The sequence below is a fragment of the Phodopus roborovskii genome, unplaced genomic scaffold, assembly GCF_943737965.1.
Source record: "Phodopus roborovskii unplaced genomic scaffold, PHOROB, whole genome shotgun sequence".
Taxonomy (NCBI): Eukaryota; Metazoa; Chordata; class Mammalia; order Rodentia; family Cricetidae; genus Phodopus; species Phodopus roborovskii.
Genome location: NW_026126567.1, coordinates 20,462,294 through 20,481,535, shown reverse-complemented (window position 1 = coordinate 20,481,535; position 19,242 = coordinate 20,462,294). Strand labels below are relative to the sequence as shown.

At 38.9% G+C, this 19,242-nt stretch overlaps 1 protein-coding gene across 1 annotated transcript in view; it reads right to left on the bottom strand.

Annotated features, from left to right (window-relative positions):
• Rims2 (regulating synaptic membrane exocytosis 2) overlaps nt 1–19,242 on the bottom strand; it is a 380,476-nt gene that overhangs the window by 50,811 nt on the left and 310,423 nt on the right. Inside the window, exon 25 of the mRNA XM_051202763.1 lies at nt 4,741–4,982. Coding sequence (XP_051058720.1) covers nt 4,741–4,982 — 242 coding nt within the window. The remainder of the gene's footprint in view (nt 1–4,740; nt 4,983–19,242) is intronic.

The window sequence follows — 19,242 nt, the reverse complement described above, 5'->3', positions numbered from 1 at the left end:
AACGAGAACCTGAGTGAGCCCATGTCAAATTGTTTGTTTAACAGTAAGCCCAAATAAATAGTCACTGAATAATTTTAGAACATTATGAGGTAGTGAGTAGCAGTTTTAATTAAAAAAAGCATTTACCCTGGAATAAAGAATTATAAGGATGCTCACTTAGCACAGCACCAGAGAAAATGGAGTCCGTGTTAGTGGTGTTCATTCTATGACATGTGCAATGCAAAACAACATCCAAGCCCTTGGGGATAACAGGCCAACAGCCTTTTCCCTACACTGGAAAAATGAGCTACACCGTCATTCCTCGACATTGCTCATAGTTATATTATGTGTCTAGTTTTATTAATTTACCAACAGATAACTGCTGTTCTCCCTTTGGAAGTTTTCATAGTATTTAACTAAAGCAGGAGTTGTAAGGATAAAAGTCATATTGCAGTTCCCTGCATCCATAGGTGTGTGGGAATTCATTTCAAATGGCCTTGACCTCAAGACTGAATTTCTATTTATACTCAGATACTCAGGAAAACTATAAAACATTTCGGTCTAATAAAATATAAGATTTCTTTATATGTGTTCCTCAGCTCAGAAACACGCTTTTATAATCTACTTATTTACAGTTACTAGGCAACTACTGATTATTCCCAAGAACAATTTCTCTTGGCTATTTACACTTTAAATTTATAACCAGTTAAATTAAGTAAAGCCTATATTAAAAGTCTTACCCCAAGGAATTTTTGTTTTGAAAGGAAGTTTTTCCCCTAGTGATATGGGCAGAACTGATTACAAAAGGATTACAAAAGCACATTGCAGATGACCTGGAGTGATCGCCAACTGTGGAGCAGATCTGCCTCCCATAAAGCTTTTGATGTGTAAAATCGGGCGATGGCACATGGTAAAAATTAAACAACATCATATATAGTTTTAATATAGTAAATACTAGCATTTATGTTATGTTAGGAAAAGTTTAAATCTTGTGTTTACATGTAAATTGTGAAAGTTAACTTTTATTTCTTCATATGTTGCTGCCAAGAAACATATGAACATACGAATTCCCCCTTTACTGTCAACACTGATGGTAGTCAGAATGACCCTGCAAAGATGCCCAGGGACTGACTACTTCACAGACTGCTGCACTAGGAGGCTAAAGACCCTTTTTAGATGCTATAAAGTTATGGGTAATAAAGTACACATTCAAATCCAGCATTAAATACATAAGCAATCTCAGCTTGTGATAAGAAATAAATAAAATAGTACAAGTACTCACAGCAAATTAATAATTCACAATCTACATGTGTGGAAAGGTATAATACTAGACCATCTGCTTTTGCAGACACTATGGATGATTCCTTAACAATAACTTAAGAGTTTTATTTTTTGTATAAGCAGTAACAATAAGCCATTATAGGATGAGATAATGAAGAAGAAATATTTGGCATATATGAACCCACCCCTGGCTTAGAAGTCATTTTATTTGGAGAATGTGGCCACTGCTAGGTTACCCATGCTCCAGTGGATGGCCCCCACACACTCACACATGGGTAACACAGTTGGACTCAAATGGTTATTAGGAAAAAAAAAGCTAAGATAAAGGGGGACCTGTTTCACACACACACACGCAAGCACGCACGCACGCGCACACACACACACACACACACACACACACACACAGAGATCTAACAACTATTTATAACAACCAAACTGTTCTGTAGTTATACAAAAACATGATCTGATTCTGTTGTTACTAGGTCAAAATTACTAAGTTGGTAGTTGGAACTAATCACCTATTTTAAACATGATTAAAAATGTAATGACATAGAGCTTCTGAATAATTAATGAAGACAACGACACAGAGGCCTTACTCTTTGTTCTCTAATACAAAGGAAAGGGCTACCTAGCAAGGAACATTTAAAATTTAAAATAAAATGCTCACCAACATCACAGTGTTTGTGAAGATAAAAGTCTATGATTTGTTATGTGTGGAAACCAAGCCAGTATTGTTAAAGAATCTCTGTATGAGCTCATGGATCCATAATTTTGAAACAGAAATGCTGTGTAAGAAGTGTACAGAAAGGCATTGGCCATGGAGAAATACTGACCAGTCTCTTCTTAATTCTACAGGTTTGGCTCCCATGACAAAGTCTTCTTAGATCTTTTTTTGTAATCCTCCCTTTTTTTTTCTTTTTCTTTTGTCTCCTCTCTGCAATATCCTTCCTGGATGCAACTCTAAAACTCAATCTTCCAATGAGTATTGCCTCAGTTTACCGCTCTTTCATCCATTGTGTTCTTCTCAGACAACTCCAGCTTTAAGTGTAGTCTAAACATCATAACTCTCATGTTTATGTTAAGAGTTAGTTGAATATGTTTTGGGTATCTCTGCTTGGGGATTGCACAGATATATAAAGTCAAGGTATTCAGACTCATTCCTCTTGGTCCTTCCCTACACATTCCTCTTCTGCATACAGTATTTGTTAAAGGCACGGCGATCTACTCATGGATCAAATAAGAAACTGGGGTGGGGGCAGCTTTGGAGCACCTCTTTCTGTCTTCGTGTCTCCCCTGTTGCCACTGCCTGAGTACTAAACTTCCCTGAGTCTATCATCCCTTCTCTACTTCCTCCCAACAGGAGTACCGTGCCGACTGTCTATCAGCCTTGTCTCTAGGCAGTCAGGCCAGTTGCTTTCTGTTAGTTACACAGAACAGCTTACTCATTCTGGTGCATATCCACCTGTAGACCTTGCTCATTATGGTTTCTGTCTAGAGCCTAGCTCATGGTCACTCTAGTCATTGAGACAATATTGTAGATCTGGGACCCTCTTCTCCAAGGATGAACTCCTAAAGCTCTAGATTGGGTGAGAGTTGTCCTCTGCGTCTCCAGTGCATCTTCTGTGTAGCTCTAGTTGTAGCCCTGACAGACTCTGGAAGCAACACATTAAATATTTGTCTGTGATTTAAGCATCCTGACATAAGTGACCTTGGCTTGCCTTTGTACTTGATGTACCTGATACATAGGAAGTACTCAGTGTTGGCCAAAAAATTTCATTGAGTATGATTGATTATGTAGGTTAATGCCAGATATTATCTAAGCTTTAGTCTCATTTTCTTATTTTGAAATAAAAAATAAATGCATTTTAATTGACATACATAAAAAATAAAAAGCTTATGTTAATTGAATGTGATGTTTCAAAAAGTGTATGTATTGTGTAATGTTTTAGCTGAGTTAAACACCCATAGATAGCATCTTCATTCCTTAAGGTCTTTTCCTGAAGCCTTTTGCAATGCCCAGAACACATTGCCATAGTTTTCCTGCAGTGCAACAACAGCTGGACTGCCTTGCTTCTGTCCTAGTGCAGATCAATATCCAGGGCTCTACCTCTCTGTATCCCCCTTTCTTCATTAATTTGATGTGCATTTCTAACTCTTTTTAAAACACAGACTATTTTAGTGTGACTTCATATTTACAGATGCTTGCAAGTTTAAATAAAGAATTGCAATAAAGTTTTAATTGCTAGAAAGTACAAAACCACCTCTCAATCAAAATCCCAACATTTACTATGTCAACACATTTAATCATATATAAGTATTATCTGTTTTTTAAATCAATTAAAGGTAACCTGTGCATCTGCAAATTAAATTTGTTTTATATAAAAGTGAGAAATAGCATTGTAAAACACCAAACAAAAATTACAATAACAAAACTTCTATCAAGTAAGCTACAACTAGAATTTAAAACTATTATTAAATAACTATTGCAATATGATGTTATTACACAAGGCCCAACTTTTATAATCAAAGTATGGTTTGCAAAAGCAAGATTAGCCGGGTCCAAGAATTAATACAACTTTTAATTATTTTGTGTTGTAGATATATACTCCAATTTCTTATAAAACGAAAACAAAAACCTTTGCATCCAAACAGAAATTAGGTTTAATCCGGTTTCCTATAATTTATTTTACTATAAAAGAACACCACATACATGCCTTTGTTTAAGTAGAAGATATGCTATTATTTTCAAGATACCAGGGTTTTAATGTTTAATTAGCAACATCCTTTTGAAAAAAGGCATTGCTTTGACTCACAAATTTCTTAATTGCTAACAGTGGCTTTTCTGAGTAGGAGTGCTGTGTATAATTTATTTTTGCAGATGTAATTAGAAACCGAATTTGAAAGTAGCAAAGCCTTGAATATCTTCACTGTCAGCAGAAAAAATCCCTCCATAGCAGCGGTTAAAGAGTACTGCAGCTTGAAGTTTTAACAAGGAAATGAAGACTTAGCGAGGAAACTGATAGTACCGGTAAATTTTGTTTACAGACTGAAAAGAAAGTTAGGTTGTCGGCAATAAACACAAACTATGAGGTGTCATCTCCATCACAAATTGCTGGGAATGAAAATTAATACGGCAGGCTCCACGGTGAGGAACCTAGGGAAAAGCAAACGTCCTGCAGACTAAAGTTGCCTCACAAAAAGGCTTCAGCACCTAGCAGTAGCCGCCAGAGCTTCTCCCCTGAGGAGCAAAGACACCCATTTTCAACTGCAGTCCAAGTTCACTTTGAAACAGGTTGTTTAACGCTGCAAAAAAAAATTTGTTGTTACTTTTCAGAAGAATGCACTAGCCTAACACCCTCCTTTGCTTCTGGACGATGTCACCATCCACAAATTACTGTGATAAAATGACACGAAAAGAATGTATATTGTAATGACAACTCAATACGAACTCAAGAGAAACAAACAAACAGAAATTCCTACCGGTTTGGCTGAGTTGAGAAGCGCTGCGACTTTTCCGTGAGAGACCAACAATAGCTACCATTTTGGCCCCAATGCTAGAGCGTCGCTTCTTGCCACTGGTACCCAAGGTGCCCACGGCCGTGTCCGACTGGCTGCCGTCGTTCTTCTCCAGTGAGCACATGTCTCCGCTGAGGCTGGTGCTCTTGGTCATGCTCTTCCCTGACAAGCCCATCTGTCTGCTTTGCATTTTGGATGTAAAGACACTGTCAGCCGGTGGGTCATTAACAATGAAGATGATGGTGAGAAAGGAAAAGACAGAAGAGGCGTTTTAGATGAAACACCGGGAACACAACAGACACATTTCATCAACTTTGGAATGTATTCTTAGGATTTGGAGTTTAAGTAGCATGGTCTTGAGTATGTTCTGTTCACTCTCCAGACAACTCTATAACACATAAGGCAACTACGCACAAAATCAGGCTCAATTCTGTTTCTACTCTCGAGGCACTGGAGGCACTGGTTTGAATGGTCATGGAGAAAAACAAACTTGAAAACTCAGAGCTTTGTTAAGAGCGGCGGTGAGGCAAGGCTATGTGTGCTTTACGTTTAAGTAGGCTTATTTAATAATGGCTAAATCTTTTAAGAGAGCTAGATATTTTCCTTAGTTTTACGTTTTAAAAAGTTGTTTCACTTGATTTTGTACTTTTGGTGTAATTCAAGTTTTCAAAAGACTCCCTTTATATTTTTGCACAGTCAGAAAACAATTAGTGAACCAATGAAACGTGGCCGTGGACTGGGGACAAACTGCAAGGCTAGGACCTCAGAGGAAGTAAACTGAAGACAGGACTCAGAGTTTTCCAGTCACTGGGGAGTTGTGGGAGGTGGAGTGGGGATGAGCATCTGTGAGCAGCATCCAGCTGCTCCCTATAAATCCCGTAACATGTGAGGGGAGCAGCCTGTCTCAAAGGGATTGGGAAATTTATTTAGATGTCATCATTTTGATTTGGCATTAGAGTCATAGTTTCTGCTTTACTTTGGTCCTGACAATGGGGCTGTTCAGTATATGAGAAATAAAAAGGAATAGAAAGCCAAGAGACGAAGACATCTACACATTTTTTCCAGTATTACAAAGAAAAAGGCCAGTGTGAAAACTTAAAACTACATTGCACTATTTTACTCCTCATATCAATTTTAACAAGAAACAAGGCAGGGAGGAAATCATTGCTTTTATTTTTACAAAAGCACACACTGGAAGCTTACACATTTGTTTGATTTTGTTATTCTTTAATAAGAAAGAGAAAATAGAGTAAGCGTTGGGGAAAGCAGTCATCCAGTTGAATCCTAGATGCACCGCTACTTCACTGACATATTTTGAAGAATAATTATTTGTGCTACTCCAAGCCATAGGATTTTCATTTACAAAACAAGAATATTTATTTTAAATAATTTGTAAGGGTTTCGTAAGCTGACAAATGGAAATTATAACATTAGGGAGTATGTAGAGGTTAAAGCCCTCCAAAATGCACTATATCTATTTAGTATGGTTCACGAGGATGACATTTCTAACTAAATTGAAGAACCCCAAAGGATGGTTTTATTACAGCCAAACAGTACTGTTGGAAAGTACACAGCACTGACTCAGGACACCAGGTTGACCTTTGGCTTTAGTGACTAACCATATAACCCTGGAGGAAGCTTTTCAGTTTACTGCAACATAGTAATATCCTTATTTAGGGAGTGAGAAACATGAGGTAGGCTCTAGGCAGAGTGTTAGGCTCAGAGCCAGAGCAGCAAGAATGTTTTCCTTCTCATAGCACCACACTGCCGTCATTCAAAAACATTCTACAAAGTGTCTCAAGCACAAGGCCTGTATCTATGAAATACCTTTCTTTCCAGAGAGCTCTTCTTCCATAGATTTGGGGTTACACACACACACACACACACACACACACACACACACACACACACACACGGGTTTAGCATATTAGTTTTTGTTTTGTTTTGTTTTTATTGCATTTTTGAGACAGGGTTTCTTTACATAATCATCCTAGTTGTTCTGGAACTGATTTGTAGACCGGGTTGGCCTCAAACTCACAGAGATCTGCCTACCTCTGCCTCCTGAGTGCTGGGATTGAAGGTGTGCACCATCATGCCCAGCCATATATGAGTTTTGGAGAATGTTCCTATCAGAAAAAGAATAACCCCAGAAGTCCAAAGTTTTGTTGAGAGGAAGGTTTTAAAGTAAGAACTTATGTCCCACTGCCATCCATAATAACGGTACTATAGTTACATAGGAAAGTGCACCGGGCATGCATACCTTACTAAAGAACCACCTAATCTACCACATAGAAAGCAAGACAGACACAAACAATATTTTCTGTTGCATCAGATGCATTTTCATTTTAATTGTCATAGTTGGATACTAAGGCCTTAATCAAAATCAAGAAAAGGGATAAGTGATACTATCAATTTGTAGATGAGCCAATAAAAATTGTGATGTTACTGTGGTCATATAGACATACAGTCATTTTAACATAACCTTGAACATCTACAGTGGAAGTAAATGGAAAGTTTCATCAAGTGTGCTTTTCCATCCCTGTGCTGAGTTGATGAGCAGTTGCATTCCACCAGCATGTCTGGAGAAGGAGGTTGAGGCTTCCCTCACTCGATACCATCTAAAGTTAAAACAATCGAACAAATCATTTGGAAACTCCTACTTCATGAACTCCCTAGTATTAATAAATGGTCACACATGGTGGCCTTCTGAAACTGTTACTGTTAAGAATGTAAACTTGTCACTCTAGAAATTAAGTCAGAGGATAAGTTGTTAAGGGTTTGAAAGAAAAAAATTTCAACACTGCTGTAGGGCAGTGTCACTTCTGTTTCCTATTAGTTTGTTTCTTTGTGTAATGTTTTTATGTTTATTTCTTTGCTTTTGAACACACTGGCTTGACCTGGCACTCCATATTTAGACCAAGCTGGCCTTGAACCTGTGGGTACTCCTCCTGCCTCTGCCTTCCAAGTGTTGGGATTACAGGTATACACGCACTGTACCTGGGTCAATGATAGGTTTCTGAAGAGAAACTTGGCAATTATGTTTTAAAATCAAAATGTTTAGCCTAGAAATTCCACTTTCAGGATTTAAGCTAAGGTAAAACTCAATGAATACAGATTTGGCTGCAATTATATTCATTGCAAAATTAGTAACAATGTAAAAAAACAACCTAATGGAAACAAAGTAACAAATCTATTAATGTTCAGTTTAAAATTGTTTTTCAATAAGGAAGAATATGCCTTTGAAAATGTGTATGTCAATAAACATTTATTAATATGAAAATATTCTTGATGGGAGATGGGAAGCAGATATTTGTAGCTTCCTTTTGCTGGCACATATTAAATAGGTATTTACCCCATACAAAGGACACAGACAAATCAAATTCCTGAAAGGCAGTGTCAATGAGGAATTGTCTGGATCAGGTAGTCTGGGGGCATGTCTATGGGGACTGTCTTGATTGCAATAATTTACATAGAATGACACTGACTAAAAGTGGCGGTGCCATCATCTGTTCATGGATCCTGCACTGCTGAGCACAACACACGTGAACTCACTCTCTCTGCCCTTGGCTGCAGATGTGACCGGCTGGTGGGACCCCTCCCCTTTGACTACCTTACCACACTGGACTGTGAGCTGGAAGGAACTGTGAGCTAACATGAGGCCCTTCTCCCCTAAGCGGCCTCTGACAGGATATTTTATCACAGACATGGAAATGAAGACTGGACACTAGTCCAGATCAAAGCCACAGGAATGAAGACTGGACAATCAGTCCAGACAGTTAGGGAAGCCTGGATTCATGAACCGATTAGGTACATGATAGGGAATAAAGGGAATTGTTTGTTCAGAATGATAATTTTAGTAGAAAATACAAATATATGGCAAATATAATAGGAAACATATGTATGTATGTATATATATTTGAACTAAAAGCAGCTTTAATTTTTTTCCAGCAATATTTGCTTAAAATGTAATTTTTTTCTGTTCTGGTTTTCCAAGAATAAACATAAACAAATCAGCAATGATAACAATAAGACAGAATAAATTAGAAGAGGCAAAAGAAAAAAGCAAGCAGGGACCAACGGTACATTTTCTTTACATAAGCAGAAAGCATTGCGCCTTTGTTCACTCCATGAACTTCCCGCTGGGTTGTTAAGCTGTAATATGATTGACTGCAGGATGCTCAGTTCTAGGCAGGGTTTTTATATTTCTAAATATTGCTTTATTTGTGTATTCTAAGATTTGGCTTTAGAAAATACAAACTTTACATATTTTGTAGTTTTAAAGTTAGGCATATAAAATTCTTAATGCAAATGATCAATTTAAAAACAAATTTATACTTAAGATGAAAAGCCAGATCTAGTATTGGAGGAAAGTAAAATCGCTTTCCTACAAAGTATTTGTAAATATTGTTCAAACACATACATAGAACATATATATGATTGTATTGACTGAAATATATTATTTGATATGTTTGAAATAATACAGCTAAGTGGCTTAGCCTTAATATTATGATTTGTAAGATCATGGACATAGGAACAGCACTGTAAATAAAATATTTTCACATGTAAACTAGTGTTTCATCACGTGGAAATCTGGCAAGTGAGGAGGACAAGACTTAGAGGATGGTAGATTTTAGACTTGGTAGGTAGAGATGAGAAGGTCCAGCAGCACCGTGCAGTTGGGTATGGGAAGCACAGCAGGGGAAAGCTACACAGTGAAAGAAAAGGAAGTGGGTTAGCTAACTGCCATGCACTGTTACCTGGAGAGGCAGGCCTCGACTTCCTTCCCACTCTTTTGTCAAATGTGAAGAGATGATCTGTTAAGATGATAACTCTCTTGCATGCAGATGTTTGTGTGTGAGGGTGGATGTGCCCATGTATCCATGTGACAAGTCCAGGGGTCAACATCAGTCAGGTGACAGATGCCTTCTATTGCTCTCTCTCTCTTGTTTTTTGAGGCAGTGCCTCTCACTGAACATGGATGGAGCTCACTGATTCAGCTAGACTGGCTGGCTGGGCAAGCTTCTGAGATCCTCCCGTCTGATAACCAGCTCTAGGATTACTGGTGTGAGCTGCTGTGCCTGGCTTGTACATGTGTACTGAGCATCCAAACTCAGGCCTTCATGCTTGTATAACAAGCATTTCACCCACTGAGCCACTCCCCAGCCCCTGTGACTCATTCTTAATGGCAGTCTTGGCAGAGGCTGGGCAGACATTTCATTTTTGAAGTTTTATACCTTGAATTCTAGATTATTACTTACATGGATCTTGCAGCTGCATCAAGTTCCCTCCTTTATAAACCTCAGTGTCTCACACCCTGTTCCTTTCCTAGCGTGTGGAACTTATAGTTGGTAATTTACTAGTTATTAAGCTTTACTTCACTCAAGCTCAGATGACCATCTAAGCAAGTACAGTAGTCATCGTTTACTGAACAGTGACTAAGGAATACTAATTATCACCAATATGGGGATATAAACGATGACATTGCCTACTGGACACATATGAATGATGGTAGAGCTTACACAGGAACCCATACTCTAATATCAAGAAACCCCGATGAAGGCAAGCACTGAAGAAAAAAATCTCTGAAGCATATAGGAAAACTGAACTCTCATAGCAATTCTTTGATTTCAGTTATGACAGAAGTTTAAAGTTTAAGGTTTTAATATTTATTGGATGTCCTGGATATAAACACATTATATTTAAATGATACAATGTATTAGAATAGAAATTTCAGTGTGTTGAGAGGGCATATATGCATGTATGTCCAGAGGTGGGGAAGAACATTTAGCTAAATAACAAAATTTGCTTGTCTTGATTATAGTCATTAGCAATGCATCTTTAAGGGTCCAAGTCTTGGGTCTCATGGCAGGAAGCAAAGATCCATGGTCTCAAAATAGTTCACCATTTACTTGAGATCAACTAAGGGACACATTTGAAATCCAGAATTTCTGAAATTCCTTTCTCGATAGCTAGTATGTAAAATTTCAATAAACTAAACTTTAAAAAAAAAGAATTTTTTTCTGGAGAAAATTATTTCTCCCATTCTCAATATTCCTTAGTTGCCTGTAGTTCTTTGAGTAGGTTTGAGACCAAGAGCACACCAATTATCAAATGATCAACTCCAAAAGCATACATGAGTATCATTATATACACTCAACAGGTTACATTTAAGGACATACATACATAGAGGCTGGGCATCAGTAGTGTGCATCTGTAACTTCAGCACTGGGGTTGGTGATGAGTGTGGAAGCTGGAAATCCCTGAGCTCATGGGCCAACCACCCTATGGGTGTAGACATTTGGATCTCTGAGTCCATTGGCTGACCACTCTACCTGAACTGATGAGTAAGAAGCTCCATCTCAAAGAAATAAGGTTGAGAATAGTAGAGAGAAGTACTTGATTTTGACCTCTGGATCCTACAACACATGCATATGCACTAGCATGCACATGTAATTCACAGGAGCATGTACATATACAAAACACACATACCCCCACTCCTACATTTAATGTTAATATTTTAATCAGAAGTGTCATTGTTATCATTCATTGTTAAGTTAAGAACAAATTTATATAAGTTAGCCTTTTAAAATGATTTCATTATAACATGTATCTGATAAGCACTGCATATTTTTTCTGGTATCAGCTAATACTTTATTATCCTCTGAGACATGACCTCATTTGCCTCTTTCCCCCTTGAATTATTGGCCAGCAAACATTTCTTGATTCAGCTATTTTCAACTATAGCAAACATGGTGGTGCCAATTAACTGCTTCCTTTAGCTAACATCTCCCATGCACCTACTTGATGTCAGGTCCCAAGGGAATGAGTGGGGGCTGGACTGGTGCCTGTGCTCCACATTTTTGCACAAGGGGGCTGAAATTAAAGGGAACAAAGAATGTTTTGTTTGCTTTCTCTCCACACAGAGAATTTCCTCTAGTCAGCCCATTCAGCGCAAGTGTTTGCTTATTATACTCTATGCAGAAGAATGTCTTTCTCTAACATGTGTGGACTCCACTTGGGCTACTGGTAGCTGTGCTCTGCAATGGAAAAAAGAAGGACCAAACAGTCATTATGTAGAGCACATAGCACATGACTAAACCACTTAGAGCTGCCAGAGGCAAGCAACACATGACTTAGCAGTACTAGGATATGCTACTGCTGGGACACCTGAAAATAGGAGATCCAGAGAGCTTTCATGAACATGTGTCTTGAATCAGAGGTAAGAATGATGACACACGGAAGAAAAGTATAAAGGATAGCACAGAATTGAGAGAGCATGGTGCAGTTTAAAGATGAGCAGTGTGGCTTGGCCAAATTTCACAGTGTCATAGGTAAGGGGCAAGCAGTGATGCTAAGTCCTTAACTTACAAAAGCTCCGTCTGCCTTCCCAGAAGAGGAGACTCAAGTCCTTGGAGAGCAAAGCATTTGATTTGCTCAAGGATGGCTGGTTTAGAGAATGCTTCCCACTGGAACTGATGTCATCTCCTGACCAAGATGTTCCGGAGGAAACTCTACTCTCAGGCTAAATGCTTACTTAGGGGACTAGTCCGGGCTAAAAGGGTAAGTCAATAAATATTTGAAGAGGAAGGGGCAGATGAAAGATTGGAGGATGGCTGAAGCAGGCCAGCTAATATGGAAGGAAGGGGAAATGCAAAAGCTCAAGAAGACAGTTCAATGAATAAGGGTAGGAAGAGAAGTGACTAAAGGGCAGAGAAGAAATTTGAGATACAGACAGTGGTGAATGCCACAGAAGGCAAAAGGAGAATATTGATCATGGCAGTTGGAGTAGCCAAAAGGTGCAAAGAGCTGGTAGTTTTGAGGGTACACTGACTTTGCATAAAGAAAAAAACCTATTCAACTAGAGATGTATCAGTTTCCAAGGAACTAAGCAAGGAATTTAAAGGAAAGAGAGGGGAAGCTATAATATTTGAGAATTTTAGAAGGCTAAATGTTAAAGAAAGAATGAACTAGGGAGGTCATAGGGATAGCAGAAGGAGAGAAAACTACTAAAATAAAAATTCCTGGTATTTTATTAAATTTTAGACAAAGTCGAAGGATTCTAAGCAAATGGAAAAATAAAAAACAATAATAATAAAAAAAGCCAAAAAAAAAAAAAAAAACCCAAAAGAAACCCCAAAAAACTTAAAACCTGCCATAGAAAGTTCCAGTATAGGAAAACAAGACATTAAGAATTCAAGGGAAAATTTGGAAACTAAGATAATATTCTTACTTTCAATGATTTTAATTTTGGATTGGAGGAAAAGTGTAAAAGTTTCTAAGATTTCCCACCTTCTGTTTTATAATCACATAACTTCAGCAAAGGAAACCATCTTTAGAAGATACATATATCTCTTTTATTTGTGTGCTTGTTTTGACTACATGATAGCTGTGCAGCACGTGCAGACTCGGTGCCCTAGGAAGCCAGACAGGCTGCTGAATGCCCGGGAACAGACTGAGCTGCCACATGGCTATGGCACCAAACCAGGTCCTCTGCAAGAGCAACCAATGTTCATGACCTCTGCTCCATCCTCAGCCTCAGAAACCACTTTTCTGAGTGTCATGTAACGCTAGTATTTTTCTGTTCACCCCCTTTAAACACATACCATTAGTCAATTTAAAAAGGTTTGCTCTCAGTTTAACTCAATTCTTTATCAGTGTTTAGTTCTGAAGAAAACATAGTTCATTTGCTTTTCAAACTACTTATATTTTTATACTAGGACTGATCCTTATTATTCCTTATGTCTCAGGCCAACAAAACTAACTAAAGCCAATTATTTCTAAATCTAAATGTCACAGACAGTGACAGGTTTCTCTTCAACTCTCCAAGGTTTGTTTCAGCTTTTTCTCGGGCTTTATCACAAGTAATATATACCATTTGAAATAAAATAAACCTTTTACACTAGAAGATATATTTTACCTATAACTTTAAGTATCAACTTACATTTTCACCATTATTATTATTAAAGGACCTTTCATTGTTAAGAGTTTGTAAAAAGGAAATGTGTATGCTTTTGAAATAGGAACCCAGATTCCCTGAATGTGGATGTTATTTAGGAGGACTGGGCAGTCTATAGGACCTCTGGTAATGAATCGTATTTATCCCTAGTATACAAATGGACTTTGGGAAACCATTCCACATAGAGGGATACTCTCTCAGCCTACACACATGGGGGAGGGCCTGGGCCCTGCTCCAAATGATATGACAGACTTTGAAGACTCCCTATGGAAGGTCTCACCCACCCTGGGGAGGAGGAAGGAGATGGGGGTTGGTGGGGGGAACAGGAGAGGACAGGAGGGTAAGGAAACTGGGATTGATATGTAAAACAAGCTTGTTTCAAATTTAAATAAAAATGATATATACAAAAATTCCCTATTATTTGTTTTATTTATATGTATGTTTTGCCTGAATGTATGTATGTATGTATGTATGTATGTATGTATGTATGCATGTATGCATGTATGCATGTATGTATGTATGTGCCTGCTGCCTGTAAAGGTAAGAAGAGGACATCAGATCCCATGGAAGTGGAGTTACGGATGGCCACGAGTTGCCCCAAGGGTGCTTGGAAGCAAATTCTGGTCCTTTGTAGGAGTGGCATGCATCCTTAACTGCCGAGCCATGTCTTCATTCCGATAAGAAAAAAATTCATATTTCACCTCTAAAAGTGATGTTGGGGAGATAGATAGCTTAGTTCTGCAAGCATGAGGACCTGAGTTTGATTTCCAATAACATCAGTCCTGGAGGGCAGAAACAGGCAGATCCAAAACGCTCCCGGGCAAGCAAGTCTGGTCACAGAGGTGAATTTCAGTTCAGTGAGAGACACTGACTCAGGACACTCATGCAGACCATGGTAGACGATGGTCCTTAAGTCCTGTTCTGGCTCCCAGAGCATGCACAATGACACAGGTACCTTCAGACTCATGTACAAGCACTTACCCTACACACCCCGGACAAAAATAATGAATACAAAAATAAAAGTAACTTTAAAAGCTAAACTTAACATGAAAATATTCTTTGGCTGTAAATTTAACCACATAAAACTACAAACTGTTTGAACAAGTGAAAATGTTTAAATGAACAGAAGTTGAGACAACAAGTATTAAATATTTCTTGACTGTAAGTGTAAAGTTAGTGTCATACTTGTGAAAAACAGTATGTATTATAATTTACCTTAAAAACTTTATTACAAATAAGATAAAGCATCACCATTCTATAACCGCTGAAATTTTTCAGAGAAAAAGAATGTGCTTTTATTTCCCATGGAGGGATACTCCCTTAACCTAGAGGCAGGAGGGAGGGCCTAGTCCCTACTCCAAATGACTCCACAGATTTTGTTGATCCCTCCTGGAAGGCATCACCCTCCCTGTGGAGTGGGGGGGGGGAGGGATGGGATGAGAGGGGGTCGGTGGGCATGGGAGGGAGAGAAAGAGGGAGGGAAAGAGGGAACTGGGATCGATATGCAAAATAACAAAAAGAATGTGCTTTATGTTACATATTTTGGCTGAAATCTGATCATTATCTCTGGGTCTCTCATCTATTCAAATCTGTCTTTCAAACTAACATGCTAGACTTTCTGAAGGCCAACAACAAAACAAAACCCCTCTAAAGCTCATCCAAATTTTTTTAAAGAACAAATATTTACTAACTCATTTATCCTTGCAAAGTGTCTTTTGTGGAAGCTGTCTCACATTTGCCTGATGATAGTTGCACAAGGAGAAGAGGCTCCTTGCCCTCAACGGCTGAGCATTTCTTGCACGAGTCAGGCAACAAGATTTGTAGGCACCACATGCAATTCCCATTGCTCCATGGGTGCCTGGAGTCAGTAGCTCTACACCAGAACTGCCAGACCCGTTTTAGTGAGCTCGGCAGCATCACTCTAGAAAGCTGTCAGAAAAAGATATATCACTGTCTGTCCTCTCTGGCAGGTGTGTATGCAAGAGGATGGCTTCTGGGTTCGGAACTGCAGCAGGGGCCTAGCCAGGGCTTCCAGACAGCACTTCTCTCCACTTTTTTGTGTGCTTAGAAGAAAAGAGGGCTCAAGGTTGGAAAAAGATAAACAAAACTCAACAGCGACAAAAACGCCAAACAAGAAGGGCATGCCAGAAATGACACATTCAACACCACACCACAGAGCTTTAAGTGTGGATTTAAAGGGTTCACCAGTCCCACTGTTGGGGATATTGGAGTTATTTCTAAATATGTGTGCCTGTGCACAAGTGATTGTATATGATATGATTTTATAGCATGTCAAGGATCATCACAGCTCAAACCTTGGAGAAGGAAAATTAGTCAGAGTGGATATGAGGGCAAACTCCCTCATTCAGTTAGAACTATACACACCCTGTAGAAGATGGAATAAGTCTTTGTAACAGGTAAGCAACCCTTGTTCACTGCTACAATTATACTTTCCTTACCTCTCTGAACTATGCTAGTAGCTTTATTTTGAATCAGTTTACATACAATTTTTCCATGATTGTTTCTCTATTGACCACTAGAAAAAATATTATTCATGCCAATAAATACCCGATTTAGAAGATTTGCTTAGGTCATATTTATGCATCTAGACAATGTTTCAGTCATGATTTCCTAGTATAAATTTTTTTCTACCACAATCAATCATGATGAAAGGAGTCTATCAATGTTAGACATTAAGCACTCTTTCCTCTTCCTACATGAGGAGGTAAGAAAACTTGGGACAACTTGCAGGAGTCAGTTCTCTTCTACCATGAAGGGATCAAACTCAGGTCCTTAGGCCTGGCAGCAGGTGCATTCACTGATGCTTTTACCTGTGGAGCCAACCTGCCGGCCCTTGCCCTTGTGTCAGGATCCCATGTCAGTTGGCCTTGCAAAGACTGTGCATTGCTGCTCTGGAGTGGCACCTCACTGGGCAGGGTGAGAGGGTTTGAAAATCCAATTGACCTACAGGAGTTAGGTGAGCCACTTTCTAGTCTAGTGCAGTGTTTAGCGTTTTTCTAATCTAATTACGAGATGGAAAGGATAATATGACAAGGTAACGAAGGAAGCAAAAGAGGAACACGGCCAGATTTTTCTGGAGTTAAGTGTCCTTCCTCTACTAAGAATTTCTAACATAAGTGTGAGACAAATGAGAGATAAAATACATTCCTCAAGAATGTCAAAGTGCAATGCTTCCTCCCAATCATGCCGTTATTATATGCGGGACTATAAGCCGCAAGAAGCAAGAAGAGACTTCTTTTGTTCAGAAGCATGCCTGCCACCATTTTTATTTTATAGACTCTGCTCCCCAAATTCTACATTATTCAGGTTTCTCAAATGCTCATTCTACATGGATGGAATAACAACTGAGGTGCGGCAATACTGCTTTCAGCTAAATGACTTAAGATTAACGTCACCTGACTTCATCACTCCATCCTTCCTCCCCACATCCAGATATTCTGAATGTCCATGACTGTATTCTGACATACCCGTCTCAGTCAGCCTTTCTGCTTCTATAAAGGAAAGGGTACCTGGGATGCTGATGTTGCTGTAGCATAGCCCCGTGAAGCACCCCTGCATGGGTTTTTGTCTTGTAGGTACCGAGGAGATGAGAGATGTAAATGTGTATCAATGCACTTCTATGCTCTAGAACAACCCTGTGTTACTCACAAACAGGTTACTGAATCAGTATTGATTTCCAGTGACTTAATTTTAGGTGTGTATGTGCTATCTGCCTTTATGTGGCTAGCCTAAATATTTGGCATCATGCATTTTTCCCTGCCCTTTACTTTGATGAATAAGATAATAATTATAAATATTACCTGTTTCTCTGGATCTCAGAAAACTTGGAACTTTAGAGTGATGAGCATAAGCTACAGGAGTGGTCCTGATGAAAACTAACTTGAAATATTGCACTCCTCTTCGATTGATCTTAAATCTCTGTGGGAAGCACCACTGCATAGATTTTCTATCTTGAAAATTGTTAGGGGGATAAGTGAAAGACAAGATAGCTGTATGTAAATGTATTTCTTGTCAAAGGGAGAGACTGGAGGTGTAGGGGGACTATCTAAGTACATTGTAGTCACGTATGAAATGATTGAAAGTAATTAAAAGAAATAAAAAACAAATGTTTACTTATGCCCTCAGTGTGCTTTATGTTTCCAGGTTCTTATAAAGTATCTTGATCTCACCACTAAGTTAAAACAATGGCTTCTAACATTGTTAGACATGCATTGAATGTTTTCCCCCCTTTTAAACATTTTTCTCTGCCTTTTTGAACAATTTACAAACCAAGTTCACTTGAAGATAGTAGAAGTCTTTGACTACTGGATAACAAATAGGGTCACCAATTAAAAACCAACTTTGATGGTTCACAGGAAACTCCTGAGACTGAGCAGGAAGATTACCATGAGTCAAGGCTAGCCTGAGCTATAGTGTGAGACCTTATTTCACAACGAACAAATGAACTACTTCTACAAGCAATAATGTGTTGCAAGACTCTGTTGGAGGAGACCACGCCCTGAAACAATGCCACAGTGTTCAATCAGTGCCCCCTACAACTATGTAAATATGTGGGTTTGACCTTTCCCAACCCTGTTTCTTTATTATGAAAACAGGGATACTTGTCTGCCCAAGAGAACATGAAACAAAAATTTAAAAGTAAGTGACATGCTTTGCACACTGTTCAGCCAGAAGCAGGCATTCACTGCATGTGAAATGACACATAATCCTGGAGATTTACTATTGGATGACATTTTATTCAAGTTCTTTCATTTTTCCTTAAGTGTGAATAATAGCAATAACAATGGCCATTTGTGTTAACATTGTTGTACGCTGTTGGTAAATAATACTGTAAGAATTGGAAATAATCAAAGTACGAATAATTTTATACCACTTAAATATAGGACAGAGAATCATAAAATTTAAGATGGGGCTGACAAGAGGGCTCGGCAGGAAAAGGCACTTACTGTAATACCTAAGTTCAATATGGGAGAAAGAGAGAAGCAAGTCTTGCAAGTTGTCGTCTGACCTCCACAACTAAAACACGCATACGCACGCATGCACGCACACATTAATTAATAAGGAAATAAGTGTAGACATTTGAAAACATCCAAACTTCAGGTATGTGTTGCTTTCAGGCATCAAAGTGTGATGGGGGGAGGCAACATGGCCCAGAGTCTGAGCACCTGTCTTACAGTGTGGTTTGCTTTTTAAAAGGACATATTGTTTAGCCGGTGACAATTTCAAGTGTCTAAAAGTCAACTTGACCACAAGTAGAGGCAGTTCCTACTTCACCTGCCACAGAAATTCAGAGCAGAGGAGGCATGGGCTCCATCCTTCTGGGCTGCTAGGAAGGAGATGCTGTCTGGGATTCAGCCTGCCCTTGGCTGCTGACTCTCCCTGAGTGAGGCTGCTGCTCACACCTTCCCTGTCTCTCCCCATCCTGTTCTCCAGCTACTGACTACTCATTAACCTCCGACCAAGTCATTCATTCCCTTCTTGTTCTCCTG